This window comes from Jaculus jaculus, chromosome 9 (assembly GCF_020740685.1).
Source record: "Jaculus jaculus isolate mJacJac1 chromosome 9, mJacJac1.mat.Y.cur, whole genome shotgun sequence".
NCBI lineage: Eukaryota > Metazoa > Chordata > Mammalia > Rodentia > Dipodidae > Jaculus > Jaculus jaculus.
The window spans coordinates 112,365,863-112,387,246 of record NC_059110.1 but is presented as its reverse complement, the minus strand read 5'-3'; the positions used below and the strand labels follow the sequence as shown (position 1 = coordinate 112,387,246).

General features: G+C 39.7%; 1 protein-coding gene across 1 annotated transcript in view; it reads left to right on the top strand.

Moving 5' to 3' along the window:
• Positions 1–425: 425 nt before the first annotated feature.
• The window catches only part of Top2a (DNA topoisomerase II alpha), a 45,380-nt gene continuing 24,421 nt past the window's right edge, over positions 426–21,384 (top strand). Inside the window, exons 1-19 of the mRNA XM_045158260.1 lie at positions 426–580; positions 2,963–3,115; positions 4,593–4,683; positions 7,080–7,143; positions 10,764–10,909; positions 11,329–11,426; positions 11,623–11,835; positions 12,541–12,714; positions 13,169–13,270; positions 13,661–13,798; positions 14,948–15,086; positions 16,106–16,263; positions 16,862–16,987; positions 18,031–18,141; positions 18,285–18,390; positions 18,487–18,596; positions 18,814–18,906; positions 20,709–20,823; positions 20,927–21,048. Coding sequence (XP_045014195.1) covers positions 560–580; positions 2,963–3,115; positions 4,593–4,683; positions 7,080–7,143; positions 10,764–10,909; positions 11,329–11,426; positions 11,623–11,835; positions 12,541–12,714; positions 13,169–13,270; positions 13,661–13,798; positions 14,948–15,086; positions 16,106–16,263; positions 16,862–16,987; positions 18,031–18,141; positions 18,285–18,390; positions 18,487–18,596; positions 18,814–18,906; positions 20,709–20,823; positions 20,927–21,048 — 2,280 coding nt within the window. The 5' untranslated portion in view covers positions 426–559. The remainder of the gene's footprint in view (positions 581–2,962; positions 3,116–4,592; positions 4,684–7,079; positions 7,144–10,763; positions 10,910–11,328; positions 11,427–11,622; positions 11,836–12,540; positions 12,715–13,168; positions 13,271–13,660; positions 13,799–14,947; positions 15,087–16,105; positions 16,264–16,861; positions 16,988–18,030; positions 18,142–18,284; positions 18,391–18,486; positions 18,597–18,813; positions 18,907–20,708; positions 20,824–20,926; positions 21,049–21,384) is intronic.

Below are 21,384 nucleotides of genomic sequence, written 5' to 3'. Positions count from 1 at the left end.
GGGGAATCTCCCAGTCCTCTCTCTAATAACATCAAGTCTGAGAACACTTTTTTTTAATTATTTTATTTCAGGGAGTTCGAGATAACGTAGCAATTGTCGAGGGATAAACATCCTTTCCTCTCACTTTCAACGCGTGTGCACGCCTCAAGCCGGCCCTTCCCCCTTGCGTAGCTCCGCGTCTCTCCAGCGCATTCCTCACAGAAAGCGAACGGCCCTTCTTCATTGGCCAGACTTCCTGTCAATCTCTCCGCGGGGCCTGCGGAGTGGAGCGTTTCGAAAGCGCTCTGATTCCCGCCTTCCTTCATTTGAACCGGCCGGGTGGTACTAAAAGACCAACTCTGATTGGTTTTTCTGGACAGAGCCGGTGAGAGCGAGTCTGTGATTGGGTTACCCGGTTTGGGCGGGCTAGGTGAAGGTTCAAATGAGACGAGAGACGCGATCCTAACCGACGCACGTCTGTGGAGAAGCGTCCCGTCCCGCTGTGTCCTCGCGGCTCACTCCCGCGGGGCAAATTCGCTTTCGGGATTCTCGAGCAACCTCCCCGCTCACGCCCGTCACCATGGAGGTGTCACCATTGCAGGTACCACTCGCGTAAGGGGCCGCGTGCCTGAGCGCGGCCTTTGCACGTCCGGCTGCGGGTGTGGGCTTGAGGGCCGGTCGGCGACAGTCGGGGACCCGGGCGTTCCGTGTGGACCTCAGCTCCCGGGCCTGGAGGGGGACAGCGGACAGGGTGAAGCCCCGTGGGAGACGCGCAGTGAGAGAGGATGGTCGGATCGGGTGTTGTGTGTTGGGTGCTGTTTTTCTGCTTGTCGTGAGGGACGGGGTTCGATTCCGGCGGCGGTCCGTTTGTATTCCAGTGACCCGTATGTGACCCTGAGGAGGCACGTTGTCGAAGCCTCCCGGCCTTTCTTCCCCTGCGCTCGAATACCTCCTCTTCTTGGAAGGTGCGCAGCGTGGCGGTGTTCCCGTCTGAGGAACGGGGCCGACTTGAGTAGCTTCGAGAAGGTCCTCCCAGGGTTCACGATGATGACGTGTGTCGGTTGGTAGCCCAGGCTGCTGCCGCCGCTGCCGAGCATCATCCCTGCGTGCGCGTGTGCACACCTGGGACTCCATGGGCACTAGACGAATGTTCGTGCAGTAGGTGAAAGGAGTTGGGTGCATTTTTATCCGTGTCGTAAATAATTGTTCAAAGAAGTTAATATGTCAGATACATTTGGTGAGAGCTTAAAAAAAAAAAAATCTCAGGCTGGAGAGATGGCCTTTATGGTTAAGGCGCTTGCCTGCAGTCTAAGGACCCATGTTCTACTCTCCATCCAGATCCCACGTAAGCCAGATGCACAAAAGTGAGGCAAGCGCAAGGTCTCACATGTCCACTAGGTGGCGTCTGACTTTCGATTGCAGTGGCTGAGGCCCTGCCGCACCAATTCTCTGCCTGTCTCTCTTGCTCTCTCTAAAATAAAATTTAAAAATCCTGAGCTGGAGAGATGGCTTAACAGTTAAGGCACTTGCCTGCGCAAAGTCAAAGGACCTAGGTTTGATTTTTTTCAGTACAAACCTAAAGCCAGTCTCACAAGGTGGTGCGTGCATCTGGTGTCCATTTGCAACCACTGGCATGCCCATTCTCTCTCTCTCTCTCTCTCCCCTCATCTCTGCTTGCAAAACTATGTGTGTGTATGTATGTATCTATGTATGTATGTGTGTGTGTGTGTGTGTATATATATATATATATATATATATATATATAAATAGTATATATTAAAAGCATGCATGCTTTTAATTCCTATGTAGCCGTGCAGGTGGCACACACCTTTAATCCCAGCACTCAGAAAGCAGGAGGATTGCTTTGAGTTCAAGGCAACCCTGAGACTACATAGTGAATTCTGGTACAGCCTGGACTAGAGCAAGACCCTACCTTAAAAAACAACGAAAATGGTCACCTGGAGCTCGCGAGGTCCTGCAGGCCTGTCATTGCATCTGCTCAAGAAAACTGAGTCTGAAACATGAGTTCAAAGGAAGAAAACTTAGAAAACTAGTTAGGAGCTGTCTCCAAAAAAAAAAAAGTAGGGGGCTAGAGAGATGGCTTAACGGTTGAAGTGCATACCTGCAAAGCCTATGGACCCAGGTTTGATTCTGAGGTCCCTTGTAAGCCAGATGCACAAGGTGGCGCATGGGTCTGGAGTTCATTTGCAGTGGCTAGAGGCCCTGGTGTGCCCATTCTCTCAATCATTTTCTCCCTTTTGCTGTCTCAAATAAAACTAAATTTAAAAATAGATATTTATTTTTAAAAAAGAAGAAGAAGAAGCTGTGTCCAAAAGGGGGGAGGTCTGAAGAGATGGCTTGGTGGTTAAGGCTCTTGCCTTTGAAGCCTAAGGACCCTAGTTCGATTCCCCAATACCCATGTAAGCCAGGTGTACAAGTCGCACATGCAGAGTTTGTTTGCAGTGGTTGGAGGCCATGGTGTGCCTATGCATTCCTCCCCCCCCTTTTTTTTTTTTTTTTTTTTTTTTTTTTTTTTTTTGATTTTTGAGGTAGGGTCTCACTGTAGTTCAAGCTGACCTGGAATTCACTATGGAGTCTTAGGGTGGCCTTGAACTCACGATGAGCCTCCTACCCCTGCCTTCCGAGTGCTGGGACTAAAGACACGTGCCACCACACCTGGCCTCCATTTTTTTTCTCTCTCCAATAAATAAATTTTAAAGTGTTCAGTCAGTGGTAGAGCACTTGCCTACCATGTGCAAGGTCCTGGGTTCCATTCCTGGGGGGAAAAATAGGTACCTCAGAACCTGCCTGCAGGGAACTTAATTACAGTATTTGTTCAAAACTATCTAAACCCCACCAATACCTAAAACAGATTGCAAATTGTGAAATAGTATGTTAAAGTATATCATTATTGTGGCTAATTTGTTCATGTTTGATAAACTTATGATGATTAAAAATCCATTTTCTTTTTCCCAACTGCTAGCCTATTAATGAAAATATGCAAATGAACAAAAAGAAAAATGAAGATGCTAAGAAAAGATTGTCTATTGAAAGAATCTATCAAAAGAAAACACAATTGGAACATATTTTACTCCGTCCAGATACCTACATTGGCTCTGTGGAATTAGTAACCCAGGTAAAAATCAAGCTAAATGCAGTTAGATGGATTTTTTTTTCAGATTAATTTTCGGTACTATATACTGAAACTGGAATTGGCCTATCTTTCATCTACATACAAACATACATATATGCATATGTACATATTTCACCATTTAATTTATAAGACTTCATAGTAAAGATGACAAACAATAAACAGAATTACCATTTGGGCTAGGGAGATTGATGGTTCAGTAGGTAAAGTACTTACACCACAAGTCTCACAATCTAAGTTCAGATCCTCTAGAACCCAGGTATATTCAAATAGTGTTGTAAGCATCTTTAATCTCAGTGTGCCTACTGCAAGAAGGAAAATAGAAACAGGAGAATCTCAAACTCAGATGCTAGATGACTTGGCATATGCAGGAGTAGATGAGAGACCCTCCCTCAAAACGTAGTGGAAGAGAGCTGGAGAGACGGCTTAGCAGTTAAGGCGCTTGCCTGTGGAGCCTAAGGACCCAGGTGTGATTCTCCAGGTCCAACATTAGCCAGATGTACATTGTGGTGTATGCATCTGGAGTTTGCAGTGGCTAGAGGCCCTAGCTTACCCATTCTCTCTCTTTCTCCCTCCCTCCATCCATCTATCTCAAATAAATAAAACAATTTTTGAAAAAATAGTGGAGGAAAACTGAATGTGGTAGTGCATACCTAATCTCAGCAATCTGGAGTCCCAGGTAGTTGGCCTGTTGTGAGTTTGAGGCCAGCCTGGGACTATAGTGAATTCCAGGTCAGCTTGGTCTAGTGCAAGACCCTAAAAAAAAAAAAAAAAAGTGGAAGGGTTGAAGAGATGGCTTAGCTGTTAAGCGCTTGCCTGTGAAGCCTAAGGACCCCGGTTTGAGGCTCAATTCCCCAGGACCCACATTAGCCAGATGCACAAGGGGGCGCACGCGTCTGGAGTTCGTTTGCAGTGGCTGGAAGCCCTGGCGTGCCCATTCTCTTGCCCTCTCTCTATCTGCCTCTTTTTCTGTCTGTCGCTCTCAAATAAATACATAAAAATAAACAAAAAAATAGTCAAGAGTTCTTTAAAAAAAAAAAAGTAGAAGATGGGCTGGAGAGATGGCTTAGCAGTTAAGCACTTGTCTGTGAAGCCTAAGGACCCTGGTTCGAGGTTCGATTCCCTAGGACCCACATTAGCCAGATGCACAAGGGGGTGCATGCATCTGGAGTTCATTTGCAGTGGCTAGAAGCCCTGGTGTGCCCATTATTTCTCTCTCTCTCTTTTCCCCCCTCTTTCTCTCTTGTCTCTCTCAAATAAATAAACAAAAAATAAATTTTAAAAATGACAGTTAATTGCAAGATAGTATTTTTTTTTTTAAGTGGAAGATGGTCAAGACCAATACAGATGTCCTCTGACTTTTCACATGTGTGCTTTGTTGTGCACATGCCCCACATGAGCACATACATGAAAATTTTTAAAAGGTACTAGCTCAAAATAACTTTTCTTTCCTTTATTCTAGCAAATGTGGGTTTATGATGAAGATGTTGGCATGAACTATAGGGAGGTCACTTTTGTTCCTGGTTTGTACAAGATCTTCGATGAGATTCTAGGTGAGTAGTTTTTTTTTGTTTGTTTGTTTGTTTTGAGGTAGGGTCTCACTCTAGCCAAAGCTGACCTAGAATTTACTATGTAGTCTCAGAGTGGCCTCAAACTCACAGTGATCCTCCTACCTCTGCCTCCCAAGTGCTGGGATTAAAGGAGTGTGCCACCATGCCCAGCTGGTGAGTAAATTTCTTCATATAATTATCTCACTATTTCATTCAGGGTTGGGGAGATGGCTCATTATTTATTTATAGTAATGGTAGAGAAAAAGACACAGGGGGAGAAAGAGAGAGAGAATGGGCACACCAGGGCCTTCAGCCACTGCAAACAAATTCCAGATGCATGTGCCACCTTGTGTATCTGGTTTATGTGGGTCCTGGGGAATTGAACCAAGGTCCTTTGGCTTTGCAGGCAAACGCCTTAACTGCTGAAGAGAGAGTGCTTAGCAGTTAAGGTGCTTGCATACAAAACCTAAACACCCATATTCAACTCCCCAGATCCCACATAAGACAGACACACAAAGGAGCACATGTGTCTGGAGTTAATGTAGTGGCTAAGGCCTTGGTGTGCCAATTCTCTCTCATTAAAAAAAATGAAGTATCATTCAGGGTCAGGAGATAGGTCAGTCAGTAAAGTCCATACCACACAAGCATGAGGAACTATGTTTGGATCCCAAGAATAAATAAAAACCCAGGCAGTGGTGTATGCCTATAATCCCAGTGCTGGGGGAGGTGGGGCTGCAGAGATGGCTCAGTGGTTAAGGCACTTGCCTGTGAAGCCTAAGGACTCAAGTCTGTTTGCCCCAGGACCCACTTAAAGCCAGATGCACAAGGTGGCACATGTATCTGGAGTTCTTTTGCAGTGGCTGATGGCCCTGCCACGCCCATTCCCTCTCTCTATGTGTCTGCCTCTTTCTCTCAAATAAATATATATATAAAAAAATTTCTTTTTGTTTTTTTGAGGTAGGGTCTTCCTCTAGTCCTGGCTGACCTAGAATTGACTGTGTAATCTCAGGGTGACCTCAAACAATAGTCCTCCTGCCTTTTCCTCTCAAGTGCTGCAATTAAATACATGCACCACCATGCCTGGCTAAAAATTTTTGTTTGTTTTTGTTTTTCAAGGTAAGGTTTTGCTCTAGCCCAGGCTGACCTGGGGATTCACTATGTAGTCTCAGGATGGCCTCAAACTCACAGTGATCCTCCTACCTCTGTCTCCTGAGTGCTGGGATTAAAGGTGTGCGCCACCATGCTCAGTTTAAGATATATTTTTTTTTAATTGTTAAAGGCTGAAGAGATGACTTAGCCGTTAAGGTGTTTGCCTGCGAAGCCTAAAAGACCCAGGTTCAATTCCCCAGTACCCATGTAAGCCAGCTGCACATGGTGACACTCGCGTTGGAGTTTGTTTGCTATGGCTAGAGGCCCTGTTGTGCCCATTCTCTCTCTCCATCTGCTTCTTTATCTTTTTCTCTCTCAAATAAATAAATAAGATACATATTTTTAAAAATTGTTAAAATAGGGTTTGTAGAGATGGCTCGGTGATTAAAGGTGTTTGCTTGGCCTGAGTTCAGTTCCCCTGCACCCATGTAAAAATCTGTAATCCAAATGCATCTAGTCAATTGGATGCAGAGCCAGGAGAACAGGGAAGGCAGCTAGGCTGGTGTGTGTGCAGTGATAAAAAGCAGTGGGGAGGGGGCCCTGTCTCAAGATGGAAGGAGAGGACAAATACCCCGAGGCTGTCTTCAGATATCCACACATGCACTGTGGCATGCACACACAGATCATGCACATAATTTTTTAAAAATCGTTAAACCAGGCATGGTGGCACATTTCTATAATTCCAGCACTAGGGAGGTATAGGCAAGAGAATCAGAAGAAGTTCAAGATCATCCTGGACTACATAGCAAGTTCCAGGCCAGCCTAGAATACATGAGACCCTGTGTCACAAAACAAGATTGCTAAATTAATACCGTGGGGCTGGAGAGATGGATTAGTGGTTAAGAGATTTGCCTGCAAAGCCAAAGGACCCACGTAAGCCAGATGCACAAGATGTTGTATGCATCTGGAGTTTGTTTGCAGTGGCTGCACCCATTCATATTCTCTCTCTTTCTCTCTCTCTCTCTTTTCTCCTCCTCCTTTCTCCTGTCTCTCAAATAAATAAAAATATTTTTTAATACCATGCTAATGATACTGTTGATATTTGTGAATTTATTTTTGTGTGTTGTAGAATTAAAGAATGTGTTTTAGGGATCTCCAGTTCTGGAATCCCTTCCTGATGTGAAGATTTTGTTTCTCTCTGCCTCTTTAATTTCATTTTTAAAAAGACTTTACTGTGCTGTATCTTTAAAAAAAAATGCTGTTTTAAAGTACTTGAATTTCTTACAAATATGTATTTTATTTTCTTTCAGTTAATGCTGCGGACAACAAACAAAGGGATCCAAAAATGTCTTGTATTAGAGTCACAATTGACCCGTATGTGGTAGCTTTTTTGCTTCTTATAATGTATTGTTATTGTAAGTTACATTTACTTAGATTACTAGAGAAAATGGCTTTTAACAAATTTTTATTTAGCCGGACATGGTGGCACATCCCTTTAATCGCAGAACTCAGGAGGCAGAGGTAGGAGGATTGTCTTGTGTTTGAGGCCACCCTAATACTACATAGTGAATTCCAGGTCGGCCTGAGCTAGAATGAGGCCCTACCTCGAAAAACTAAAAATTTTAATAAAAAGGTTTTTTTTCCTGGATATCCATGACCTCACAGCACATGACACTACCTACATAAGACCATCATAATTGATAACTGATTGAGAGGAGGGGATATTATGATGAAGAGTAAAGTTTCAGAGGGGAAAGTGGGGGGGGGAGTGGGGAGAGGGAGGAAATTACCATGGGATATTATTTACAACCATGGAAGTTGTTCAATATAAAAAATTTTTTTGAAAATTTTATTTGCAAGCAGAGAGAGAATGGACATACCAAAGCCTCCAGCCATTGCAAATGAACTCTAGATGTATGTGCCACTTTGTGCATCTGACTTTACATGGGTACTGCGGAATTGAACCCAGGTCATTAGGCTTTGTAGGCAAGTTCCTTAACCACTGGGCCATCTTTACAGCCCCCTAAGATGGCTTTTTTTCAATGAAGGTTTGTAAAGCACAGAAAGGTAAAATGCTAAAATCAACAGTAGGACCCATTGACTAGATCTAACAGTTGTCAGCATTTATCTTGCTGGATATACTTGTGAAGGCCTATAATCTCAGCTACTTGGGAGACTTAAGATAAGACTTAGAATTTAAGACAAGTTCAAGAACTGCTCTAGGCTATATAAAGTGAGTTCAAGACCAGACTGGCCATTATAATGAGACCATGTCTCAAAATAATTTTTTCATTATTATTATTATTATTTTTTTTTTAGTTTAAGAAAGAGCTCAGGATGTAGTTAGTGGTAGAATGCTTGCCTAAAGTGAGGTTCTGGGTTCAAGCCTCAGAAATGAAAAAAAGAAACTTAAGCATTTTTTGATATTGGCTTCATCTACATATTTTTCTGAACAATTTCAAAATGCTTCACAGGGCTGGAGAGATGACTTAGCAGTTATGGCATTTACCTGCAATGCCTAAGGTCCCAGGTTCAATTCCCCAGTACCCATGTAAGCCAGGTGCACTAGGAGGTGCATGCATCTGGAGTTTGTTTGCGGTGCCTAGAGGACCTGGCATGCCCATTCTCTATCTGCCTCATTCTCTTTCTTTCTGAAAATAAATAAATAGAAAATTTTTTAAATGCTTCACAGACATTATGATACTTAGTCCCTAAATTATTCAATTATTTCCAATAATTACTCCTATCATTTTGTTTTGCTTTGTTGTTTTTTTTTTAACTTTTTCTCATGATGCTGTTCAAATACCAAACCAGCAGGTGGTGGTAGAGAATATCTGGTCTTATTTCTGGTTTTAGGTGCTGGTATTCCTTTGTGGATGGTCATGGTGCTTATTTTACTTTTTTTATTACCCCAAGCAGTTCTGACATAAACTATGCTTAAGATTCTTTGGGGGAGTGTGTTAATAGTTGACATATTTGGATGCTTCTAATGATTCTGTATATTCTTTTTAAAAATATGGGTTTTTTTCAAGGTAGGGTCTCACTCTGTTCTCAGGGTGGCCTGCAACTTACAGCAATCCTCCTACCTCTGCCTTCCAAATGCTGGGATTAAAGGTGTGCACCACCTTGCCCAGCTTTTTTTTTTTAAATAATGTTTTTAATTTTTATTTATTTACCCACTAGGGCCTCCAGCCACTGAAAATGAACTCAAGACACATGTGCCATTTTGTGCATCTGGCTAATGTGAGTCCTGGGGAATCGAACCTGGGTCTTTTGGCTTTGCAGGCAAATGCCTTAAATGCTAAGCCATCCTTCCAGCCCAGGTTTTGTTGTTGTTGTTTTGGTTTCTCTCCAGTCCAGGCTGCCCTGGAGTTCATTATGTATTCTTAGGGTGGCCTTGAACTCACAGCTATCCTCCTACCTCTGCCTCCCAAGTGCTGGGATTAAAGGCATGTGCTACCATGCCTGGATTTGTTTTGTATAGGCAATGTTAATTCACTGTTGAATTATCTAGAATAAGAACCAAGGCTGGAGAGATGGTTTAGTGGTTATGGCCCTTGCTTGCAAAGCCTAGGAACCTTGGTTTGATTCCCCAGGACCCACATAAGCCATGTGCACAAGGAGGCACATCTATCTGGAGTTTATTTGCAGTGGCTAGAGACCCTGATGTGCCCATTCTCTCTTTCTGTTTTACTCTCAAAAATAAATTTTAAAAGTAAAAAATGCCTAGAGTAAGAACCACAGTATAGGTATTACAACTAAAATATATTGCTTTCTGAAAAGTAAGTCCAAGTAACTTCAGCATTTTATTGGTAAATTGGGCACTTGATTATGGGTAATGTTTTCCCTTATATATTTTGCAGTGTACCTTGTTGGGTGGGAAAGGTAAAGTACTAAGGATATACAAATGATCTTCTTAAAAGTGGTATCATAGTCGGCGTGGTGGTGCACGTCTTTAATCCCAGCACTTAGGAGGCAGAGGTAGGAGGATGGCCATGAGGTTGAGGCCACCCTAAGAATACATAGTGAATTCCCGGTTAGTCTAGACTAGAGTGAGACCCTACCTCGCCCAAAAAAAAAAAAAAAAAAAGTGGTATAATAATATTGTTTCCAAATTTTGTTCTTTCCACTGGGAATATTTCACTTCCCTTATTTATCCCAGTGTTTTTAAATTTCATATTTTTCAACATTATCAGTGTCTACCCAGGTATTGGAAAAGGTTTCTTTCCCTACTCTCAGTTCCTATTTCAGGAGTGCCAGGAACTAAGCATGGTGGAAAACATTATTCATGTTCAGATTCAGAAGATACATATGTAAAAAGTTGTAATAAAATTGAGACTTTTTAATTTATGTTTTAGGAATAATAGTATTTAGGGCTGTGGAGATGACTCAGCAGTTAAAAGTGCTTGTTTGCAAAGGCTGCTGACTTGGTTTCAATTCCCCAGTACCCACATAAAGCCAGTTGCACATGCATCTGGAGTTAGTTTGCTATAAGAGGCCCTAGCCCACCTGTTCTATCACAAATAAAATTTAAAAAGAAAGAAAGAGGCTGGTGTGATGGTACATGTCTTTAATCCCAGCACTCCGGAGGCAGAAGTAGGAGAATCACTATGAGTTCGAGGCCAGCCTAAGACTACATAGTAAATTCCAGGGCAGCCTGGGCTAGGCAAGACCCTACATCAAAGGGGGGAGGGAGAGCTAGTATCTATATATTTTTAATTGTTACGCACTGGGCTGGAGGTAGGCTTAGTAGTTAATGTACTGTAAAGCCTAAGAACCCAGGTTCAGTTCCCCAGGATCCATGTAAGCCAGATGCACAAAGTGACATGTGTGTCTGGAATTTGTTTGCAGTGGCTAGAGGCCCTGGTGTGCCCATCTGTCTATCTGCTGCTTTCTATTCTCTCTTTCTGTCTCTCAAATAATAAATATAATATATAAATGTTACATATTGACATAACATTAAATATACACTAAAATTTTCAATCTTTTCTTAGAGAAAACAATTTAATTAGTATATGGAATAATGGAAAAGGAATTCCTGTTGTTGAACACAAAGTTGAGAAGATGTATGTCCCAGCTCTCATATTTGGACAGCTTTTAACTTCTAGTAACTATGATGATGATGAAAAGAAAGTAACAGGTAGAGTATTAAGGGAAAATAAAATAAAGAGAATATTTGTTGCTGGGGGGAAAAACACCCTTTAAATGGCTCTGTAGTAAGAGTTAAACATATGGGAGTAAATCTCTATAGTTGAGTACTTAATAAAGATGAGAGATATAGCTCAGTGCTTACTTAAATATAAAAGACCTGAACACCACAACAAAGCAAATAAAAAAGGGAGCTGGGGAGATCGCTCAGCAGTTAAAGGCCCTTGCTTGCAGTGCCTTCCAGTCTGGGTTCAGTTCTCCATTCACCAACACAAAAAGTGGCAAAAGCTTCTGTCTTTGATTTATAGCAGCAAGAGACATTGGTGTGCCCCTACATACATACACATTCAATTTGAGTGAATAATAAAATGAATTGTTGATAAAATAGTGTTATATACTTTTTTTACTTAGGTGGTCGAAATGGCTATGGAGCCAAATTGTGTAATATATTCAGTACCAAATTTACTGTGGAAACAGCCAGTACAGAATACAAGAAAATGTTCAAACAGGTAAGTAAATAGATATCTTATGTTTTGATTATAAGTTGTAGTATAACCAGTTATAATGGCATAACATAATTTATAAGCTATTAAATCATAGAATTTTGCTCTTGACATTTATAATTTTACAGAGCTTATGTACTTGTATTATTATTTGCTTCTAGTTTGTGAAACTTTAATATTTTCTGTCCTATCACTGCTGTAGACATGGATGGATAATATGGGGAAAGCTGGTGAGATGGAACTCAAGCCCTTTAGTGGAGACGACTATACATGCATTACCTTCCAGCCTGATTTATCTAAGTTTAAAATGCAAAGCCTGGATAAGGATATTGTTGCACTGATGGTTAGAAGAGCATATGATATTGCTGGATCCACTAAAGATGTCAAAGTCTTTCTTAATGGAAATAAGTTACCAGTGAGTATTTTTCTCAGTATGAAAGCTATAAGGGAATTTGTGATAATTGTTAAGTGCAAAATTGATTTTCCTCCCCATCAGTGTTTTTTCTATAATTCTCAGATATGTTCCTAAAGAGAGAATAGCACTTTTTCTTAATGTTCATTTGAAACTGAGCTTTTTTTTCTCAAAGAAAACTTAATATTTTTGTGCTTTTTTTTTTTTTTTTTTTTTGAGGCAGGGTTTCACTCTAACCCAGGCTGACCTGGAATTCACTAGGTAGTCTCAGGGTGGCCTTGAACTCACACAGCGATCCTCCTACCTCTGCCTCTTCAGCCTGCCTCCCAAGTGCTGGGGTTAAAGGCATGCAGCACCATGCCCAGCTATGTACCCTTATTTTTTCAGTGAACATCATTTTGAAAAAAAAAAATCCTCGGGTTCTCAGGGCTGAAGGGATGGCTTAACGGTTCAGGCATTTGCCTGCACAGCCAAAGGACCCAGGTTCAATTCCCCAGGACCCACATTAGCCACATGCACAAGGAGGCTCATGCTTCTAGAGTTTATTTGCAGTGGCTGGAGGCCCTGGTGTGCTCGCGCGCTCTCTCTCACTCTCTCTTTCTCTTCTGTCAAATTAATCAGTAAGTAAAATATTTTTTTTTAAATCCTCATAGCCTGTTAGTGATTCTATTTTTTTAATACTACTTATCACCTTTAATTCCTATATAGGTAAAAGGATTCCGTAGTTACGTGGATATGTACTTGAAGGATAAGTTAGATGAAACTGGTAACCCATTGAAAGTAATACATGAACAAGTAAACCAAAGGTGGGAAGTTTGTTTAACAATGAGTGAAAAAGGTTTTCAGCAAATTAGCTTCGTCAATAGCATTGCTACTTCCAAGGTAATTTTATGAGTGTTCTTATTTGTTTTATTATGTGAGATGTACTTAAGTATTTGGCTACTTCACTTAACCATAACTCAGTATACTTGTAATTCTTTTATTTCTGTCTACCATACCATATCTTCAGCTACATGAAGATATAGACATGGCTAATTTGTTTTAACTAATGTCTCTCCAACAAGTAGCTCAATATAAGTACACAGAAAATACTTAATGAATGAACCAAAAGAAGCCATCTCCCTCACTGGTGATAACCTAACATGGGATGATCCGGGAAATTATTGTACCATTCTTTATCTAGAAATTGTTGTTCTCCCTCTTGGCAATCTTCAAGTTATTTTTATTTTCCTAGGGGCTCATGTATTCTATATTTGAAAGAACTCTTCCCCAAAATTGAATTTTGTATTCTAATTTTGAAAACAATGTTTTAAAACTTGGTATATTTCCTTATTAGGGTGGCAGGCATGTTGATTATGTAGCTGATCAGATTGTAAGTAAACTCGCTGATGTAGTGAAGAAGAAGAACAAGGGTGGTGTTGCAGTAAAAGCACATCAGGTATGGTATTTTAGTAGTTTTCTAAAGTCGGGAAAGAAGAAGGGCTCCTGGTGTTTCTCAGCAGTGCAGCACTTTACTTGCTGTGCTCCAGCTTTAATCTCTGGCACTGACTAAAAGGGGAGTGAGGAGCAAGAAATGAAGACATTTAAAATTTTTTAAATAGTTATTTGAGGGAGAGAAAGGGAGAAGGTATGGGCATTCCAGGCAGGGCCTCTTGCTGCAACAAATAAATTCCAGATACAAGTGTCACTTCATACATCTCCCTTTATATGGGTTCTGGGGAATTGAATTTACGCTGTCAGGCTTTGCAAGCAAATAGCTGTAACCACTGAGCTATCTCCTCAGGCCCATGAAGACATTTCAGTAACTGTATACCAACTTCTTTTGTAGGTGAAAAATCACATGTGGATTTTTGTAAATGCCTTAATTGAAAACCCAACCTTTGACTCTCAGACAAAAGAAAATATGACTTTACAAGCCAAGAGCTTTGGATCCACATGCCTACTAAGTGAGAAGTTCATCAAAGCTGTGAGTATTAATATGAAATAAAAATCGAAGTTTGTATTGTCTGTGCAGAAACAAAAACTTCCTTCTACACTGTGCTTTGCCCAAGCCTTCCCAATGTATTCTTTTTTGTTTTTGTGACAGCCTAGCTTTGTAGACCTGGCTGGCCTTCAACCCAAGATCTGTCTTATCCCACTAAGTGCTGGGATTGCAGGGGTGTACCAACATGCCTGGCCCCAGTCTACTGAAAAGAAAGTCAAATATTTCTTTTTATTTAACATTAGCTTGCCCTTATTTCTCAATAGATAAAACAATTTATACAACCAACCACAAAATTGTATAATAAAGGTGGGGACCTCTTCTCTAATCTCTTCTCCTAACCAATAAGGGGTCTCTCAGTAGCCTCCCACTATTAACTGTTGGGTTCTAAACCTTCATATTGCTTCTTGTCTTTTTTTTTTTTTTTTTTTTTTTTGTGGTTTTTCGAGGTAGTGTCTCACTCTGGTCCAGGCTGACCTGGAATTAACTCTGTCATCTCAGGGCGGCCTTGAACTCATGGCGATCCTCCTACCTCTGCCTCCCGAGTGCTGGGATTAAAGGCGTGCGCCACCACGCCCGGCTTGCTTCTTGTCTTTTACAATGCTCTTAAAAGGCCTTTTTGTGTTAAGACATACATTTTTGTCACTATCTTGAAATCCTTTAATATCTTCCATTCAGGAAAAGTTCAGATTCCCTTTCCTCCTGAAAGACTTTACTTTTAAAAATTTATTTCCCTCAGTTAAGATGGTTCCACCAATATAGTATTGAACTTACATCATCATGATTATTATATAGCAAACTTTTTCACTTAGCTATAAGTCAGTAGTTTCTTTCTGCCTACCATGCTATATCCAGCTACATGAGGATATAGACATGGCTTATTTGTTTTAACTAGTGTCTTCAATAAGTAGCTCAATATAGGTACATAGAAAATACTTAATGAATGAACCAAAAGGATCCATCTCCCTCGTTGATGATAACCTGGGAAGACCCAGAAATTATTGCACCATTCTCTATCTAAAAATTAGTTTTACTTCTTAGCAATCTTCAAGTTGTTTTCATTTTCCTAGGGGCTCATGTATTCTATATTTGACAGAATTTCTCTTTCCAAATGTGAACTTTCCTGTTTTCAAGGCAATTGGCTGTGGTATTGTAGAAAGCATACTAAACTGGGTGAAATTTAAGGCCCAAGTCCAGTTAAACAAGAAGTGTTCAGCTGTAAAGCATAACAGAATCAAGGGAATTCCCAAACTTGATGATGCCAATGATGCAGGTAATTATTCAATATTTTATTCAATAACCATACATATTTTTTTCTTGACATTTAATGTTGAACAGAATAACTTTTGTAAAAAGCAACCAATTCCCTCTTGAACATCTAGTTCACTTCCAACTTGGAGCCATTATAAGTAATGATGATATGGGGAATGGGACTATAAAGCAAGAATATTTATACAGTGATCTGTTTATTACCTAATATATTTTCAGTACAAAGTGATCAAATGAATATAGTGGTAGATTCCAGGACCTTCAATGAAACCACAAATAATGCCAACCCCTAGTATAGAATGTGTTTCACATACATACATGCATACATACATACTTATATAAAACACAGTAAGATATTAACAAGAGTATCTAACAACAGAACAATTATAACAGTATATAAAGTAATAACTGCATCTTACTGTACTGTACTAACCCTTATATGAGATATTAGTGGGGTTTATGAATGAGCAATATAGGCATTGCAATATAGAATTTGGCTATTATATGGATTATTTGAATGCAAATACTGGGATGCCAAGACAGTCGGTCTGAGAAGTGAGAATGACTACTAAGTGACTAACAGATTAATAGGTTATGAAGCACACTAAACAAAGTAATGATTCATAGGTGGGCTTGCATTAGACCACTTGGGACAGTACACAATTCAAAACTCATGAATTGTTTATTTCTTGAACCTAAAATTTTTATTTATTTATTTATTTTGGAGATAGGGTCTCACTTTGTAGCTCAGGCTGGACTTGAACTCATAATCCTCTGTCTCAGCCTCCACTGAAGTACTGAGATTATAGGCGTGAGCAACCATGCCTATGCTTAAGATATTCCTTTTAGTATTTTCAGACTATTGTTAATTGAGAATAAATGAACATGTAGAAAGTTAGACCATAGATAAGGGAGAACTGCTATATTAATTTATTATGAACTTTAATAAATAATTAAGTGACCCATTTTATTCCTAAGCTAGTTTGTTATAAATCTTTTGTGCTTTGTGTATTTTTATTTTAGGGAGCCGAAACTCCACTGAGTGTACACTTATCCTGACTGAAGGAGATTCAGCCAAAACTTTGGCTGTTTCAGGCCTTGGTGTGGTTGGAAGAGACAAATACGGGGTTTTCCCTCTTAGAGGAAAATTACTCAATGTCCGAGAAGCTTCTCATAAACAGGTAGAGTATAATATTATTTTCAGAACCTTCTAGGGCTGAGGATGCAGCTCAGTGCTATAGCACTGCAAAAAATTAGATGGATCTACATCTAGTTGATCATGCAACACTCCATGCTTATATTTCTTCCCTTAATTGGGTGTTAATATATCTTAGACAGGTTACTACTATTTAACTGACTGAGTTTGCTTAGCATGCACAGAGGTCAATCCCTAACATTACACATATGCATACACAGAAATTGGGCACATTCTAGCATATCGTTCATTTTTTTTTAATTTTTCTTGTTCATTTAATTATTTATTTATTTGAGAGTGACAGAGACAGAAAGATGCAGATAGAGAGAGAGAGAGAGAGAGAGAGAGAATGGGCACACCAGGACTTCCAGCCACCGCAAACAAACTCCAGTTCTTAAATCCACTGAGGCATCTCCCTATTCCCGGTGGCATATCTTAATACACCTTTCTGAATTATGAAAGTTTAATAATTCAAAATACTCCAGTTCAAGAAAACGCAGGCAACAAATGATTATATTTATTTAAATTCTCAGGTTTATAAACAAAATGTTACTCATTTTAGACATGTAATGTGTGTGTTTCAGATTATGGAAAATGCTGAAATTAACAATATCATCAAGATTGTGGGTCTTCAGTACAAGAAAAACTATGAGGATGAAGATTCATTGAAGACTCTTCGTTATGGGAAGATAATGATTATGACTGACCAGGTCAGAGTTGTCAAATATTTTAGATTATATGTCTTTTTTATAATTGGATCCTAAGTATGTTGTCCAGGCTGGTCTTAAATCCATGGGCTCCTATAGCCTACAGAGTAGCTGGAACTACAGGCACATACTACTATATCTCAGTACACATGTCTTATTGTTAACATTGCTTTGATGCTGTGAAAAGAAATTACTGAACTAGGAACTTTTTTGTTTTTCAAGATAGGGTCTCTCTCTACCCCAGGCTGTCCTGGAATTTGCTATGTAGTCTCAGGATGGCCTTGAATTCACTGTGATCCTTCTACCTCTGCTTTCCAAATGCTGGAACTAAAGGTTTGTGCCACCATACCCAGCGGAACTTTTTTTTTTTCCAACAGAGAAAGAGGAAGAGAGAGAGAGAGAATGGGCGCACCAGGGCCTCCAGCCACTGTAAACGAACTCCAGATGCATGTGCCCCTTGTGCATGTGGGTCCTGGGGAATCGAACCAGGGTCCTTTGGCTTTGCAGGCAAACGCCTTAACTGCTAAGCCATCGCTCCAGGCTTCTGGTGGAACTTTTTGTTTTGTTTTGTTTTGTTTTTCAAGGTAGGGTCTCACTCTAGCCCAAGCTGACCTGGAATTCACTATGTAGTCTTAGGGTGGCCTAGAACTCATGGCTATTATCCTACCTCTGCCTCCCAAGTGCTGAGATTAAAGGTGTGTGTCACCATACCCAGCCAGAACTTTTCTTATTTGTGATCTTAAATCAACCTCCAATAAGATATGTTTTATCATAAATATATATATAGACTAATTTGTTTATTTTGTTTCTTCAAGGTAGGGTCTCTCTCTAGCCCAGGCTGACCTGGAACTCAATCTGTTTTCCCAGGCTGGCCTTGAACACATGATGATCCTCCTATCTCTGCCTCCCAGTGCTGGGATTAAAGGCGTTGGACACCATGCTGAATGTTTTTTGTTTTAGTGATCATAGAAAATACTTGAGAAATTGCCAGGTCAGTCAAATGTAGTTTCTAAACACTTTCTGCTTTGACCATTCAAAATTTCTAGGATCAAGATGGATCCCATATCAAAGGCTTACTAATTAATTTCATTCATCACAACTGGCCATCTCTTCTACGACATCGTTTTCTAGAGGAATTTATCACTCCTATTGTGAAGGTATACTAATTTCTAATTGGATCCTAAAATAGATAATCTGCGGCCCAACTGCTCAATCCTGGATATACCTGTAGTTTCAGTGAATGTGATATGCAGGAGAGCCCACAGTGTACAAAGCCATAGTGATGTATTCTTTACCATAGGTCTCTAAAAACAAGCAAGAAATAGCATTCTATAGTCTTCCTGAATTTGAAGAATGGAAGAGTTCTACTCAAAATCATAAAAAATGGAAAGTCAAATATTACAAAGGTTTGTGATGAAACTCACATGGAAATTCTCAACTTTTTATATATCATTGTATGTGATTAAATGGAATTAACAATATTTTTGATTTTTTTTTTAAAGGTTTGGGCACCAGCACATCAAAGGAAGCTAAGGAATATTTTGCAGATATGAAAAGACATCGTATTCAATTCAAATATTCTGGGCCTGAAGATGATGCTGCAATCAGCTTGGTAAGTTTGAGTTGTACTTTATATATATATTCTGATTTCAGAATTCACTGCTTAAGTTAATCATAGAAGAATGTTTTATGAACTAGGATGTTTCTGATAAGCATATCCCAGAGCAAGAACCAGATATTTTAGAAAACAAAGTTTTGTTGCTTTTTATAGAGAAGCTATTTTGGAACCTGTTAGTATCCATGACATCTTTTTAATTTTCTAATTTTAGGCCTTTAGTAAAAAACAGGTAGATGATCGAAAGGAATGGCTAACTAATTTCATGGAAGATAGAAGGCAACGGAAGTTACTTGGCCTTCCTGAGGTAAAAATTTTAAATGTACTCCACAAAATATGCTATTTGACTTTAGGGTTGATATTATGTTATATTATATTATATTGTATTGTATTGTATTGTATTGTATTATATTGTATTATATTATATTATATTATATATATATAATATTATATTATTTCAATAAAAAGTTCAATATTGTAGTTGTATACCACAGAACAATGCAGTAGTAAGTGATGTATCACTTATATAACAGTGGTCATATAAGGTTGTAAAAGAGCTAAAAAATGTATTATCGGGCTGGAGAGATGGCTTAGCGGTTAAGCAGTTGCCTGTGAAGCCTAAGGACCCCAGTTCGAGGCTCGGTTCCCCAGGTCCCACGTTAGCCAGATGCACAAGGGGGTGCACGCAGAGGCTGGAAGCCCTGGCGTGTCCATTCTCTCTCTCCCTCTATGTCTTTCTCTCTGTGTCTGTCGCTCTCAAATAAATAAATAAAATGTTAAAAAAAAATATTTTTAAAAAAAGCATTACCTGGTAATATAGTCATAGAGTTATATGGCAAGACATAACTCATGTGTTTGTGAGGACACTGATATAAATAAAGCTATATTACTATATGCCAGTCATAAAGGCATAGCATGAAATACATGGCTCTTCATAACTGACTGAGTAGCTGGGCTCATAACTTTGATCCCAGCACTTGGAAGGCTAGAGCAAAAAGGATTTCTCCAAGTTTGAGACTAACATTTTATATGGTAGTTAGTTGTAGGCTAGGCCAGTCTATAGAGTGAGACCATGTCTCAAAAGAGAAAGGAAAGGCTGGAGAGATGGCTTAGTGGTTAAGCTCTTGCCTATGAAGTCTAAGGACCCCGGTGCGAGCCTCAATTCCCCAGAACCCACATTAGCCAGGTGCACAAGGGGGCGCATGCGTGTGGAGTCCGTTTGCAGGGGCTAGATGCCCTGATGCGCCCATTCTCTCTCTCTCTCTCTGTCTCTCTCTCTCTCTCTCTCTCTCTCTCTCTCTCTGTCTCTCTCTGCCTCTGCCTCTTTCTCTGTCACTCCCAAATAAGTAAAAATAAACAAAATTTTTTTTAAAAAAAGAAAGGAAAAAAATTTGGTTTCCAATTCATGTATTTACTGGTTTTTGTTTGTTTGTTTCTTTGTTTGTTTGGTTTGAGGGGGAATGATTTGAGGTAGGGTCTTGATCTAACCTAGCAGTACTGGGAATTCCAGATACTGGTGTGTATATATGTATTCTAAGTTGATATAAATACACTATACAGCTGAGCATGGTGGCACATGCCTTTAGTCCCAGCAATTGGGAGGCAGTGGTAGGGCTTTGAACTCATGACAATACTCCTACCTCTGCCTCCCGAGTGCTGGGGTTAAAGATTCTTTTAAAAATTGATATGCAAATGTATTGTTCATAAAGAAAATTACAAAGGCAGGCCAGGTGTGGTGGTGCATGATTGCTATGAGTTCGAGGCTATCCTGAGGCTACATAGTGAGTTCCAGATCAGCCTGGGCTAGAGTGAGGCCCTACCTCAAAATACCACAAAAAAAAATTACAAAGACATTGTACTCTTTTTCCCTAACTATATAACAGTTAAGTTTGCTTTTTCTATGAAAATAAAAATCATTTGTTATATTTATTATACATATTTAGGTATATATTAATTAAAGTAATTCTGCTTATATTTTTAAAGTACTTAAAATTTTTCACAGAAAGGAAAATTCTGAGTGGTTTCCATTATTTTTGTGTTAAGCATTGTTAAGACAAGTATTTGATTTGGAACCAAATAAATCATCAATTACTGTCTTTGGTCTCTTAGGATTATTTGTATGGGCAAACTACCACTTACTTGACATACAATGATTTCATAAACAAGGAACTTATCCTGTTCTCAAATTCTGATAATGAAAGATCTATCCCATCTATGGTGGATGGTGAGTTCCAATTTGTTAGTCTGTTTTTATCAGAAAATGGTGATTTATGCCCAGAAATGGTTAAATTGAGAATGCTAATGATTGCCCTTCGTTTATCTTAAAGGTTTGAAACCAGGTCAGAGAAAGGTTTTGTTTACTTGTTTCAAAAGGAATGACAAGCGAGAAGTGAAGGTTGCCCAGTTAGCTGGATCAGTGGCAGAAATGTCCTCTTATCACCATGGTGAGGTAAAATCACAGTTTGTAATGTTTCAGAAAGCATATGGTAGACATAATGCAAAGTTATTCTCCAACATGTTTCATGCAAATATAAGGTACAATATCCATAGTAAAGAACAGTCTGGTAAGATTAAATCAAATTATAAAATATGGTTGACGAAGCCGGGCGTCCTTTAATCCCAGCACTTGGGAGGCAGAGGTAGGAGGACTGCCTTGAGTTCAAGGCCACCCTGAGACTACATAGTGAATTCCAGCTTGGGCTATAGTAAGACCCTACCTTGAAAAACCAAAATATATGTAGGGGTGGGGGGAATAGAGTTAAAGTTGACCCTTTAACCTAATGGT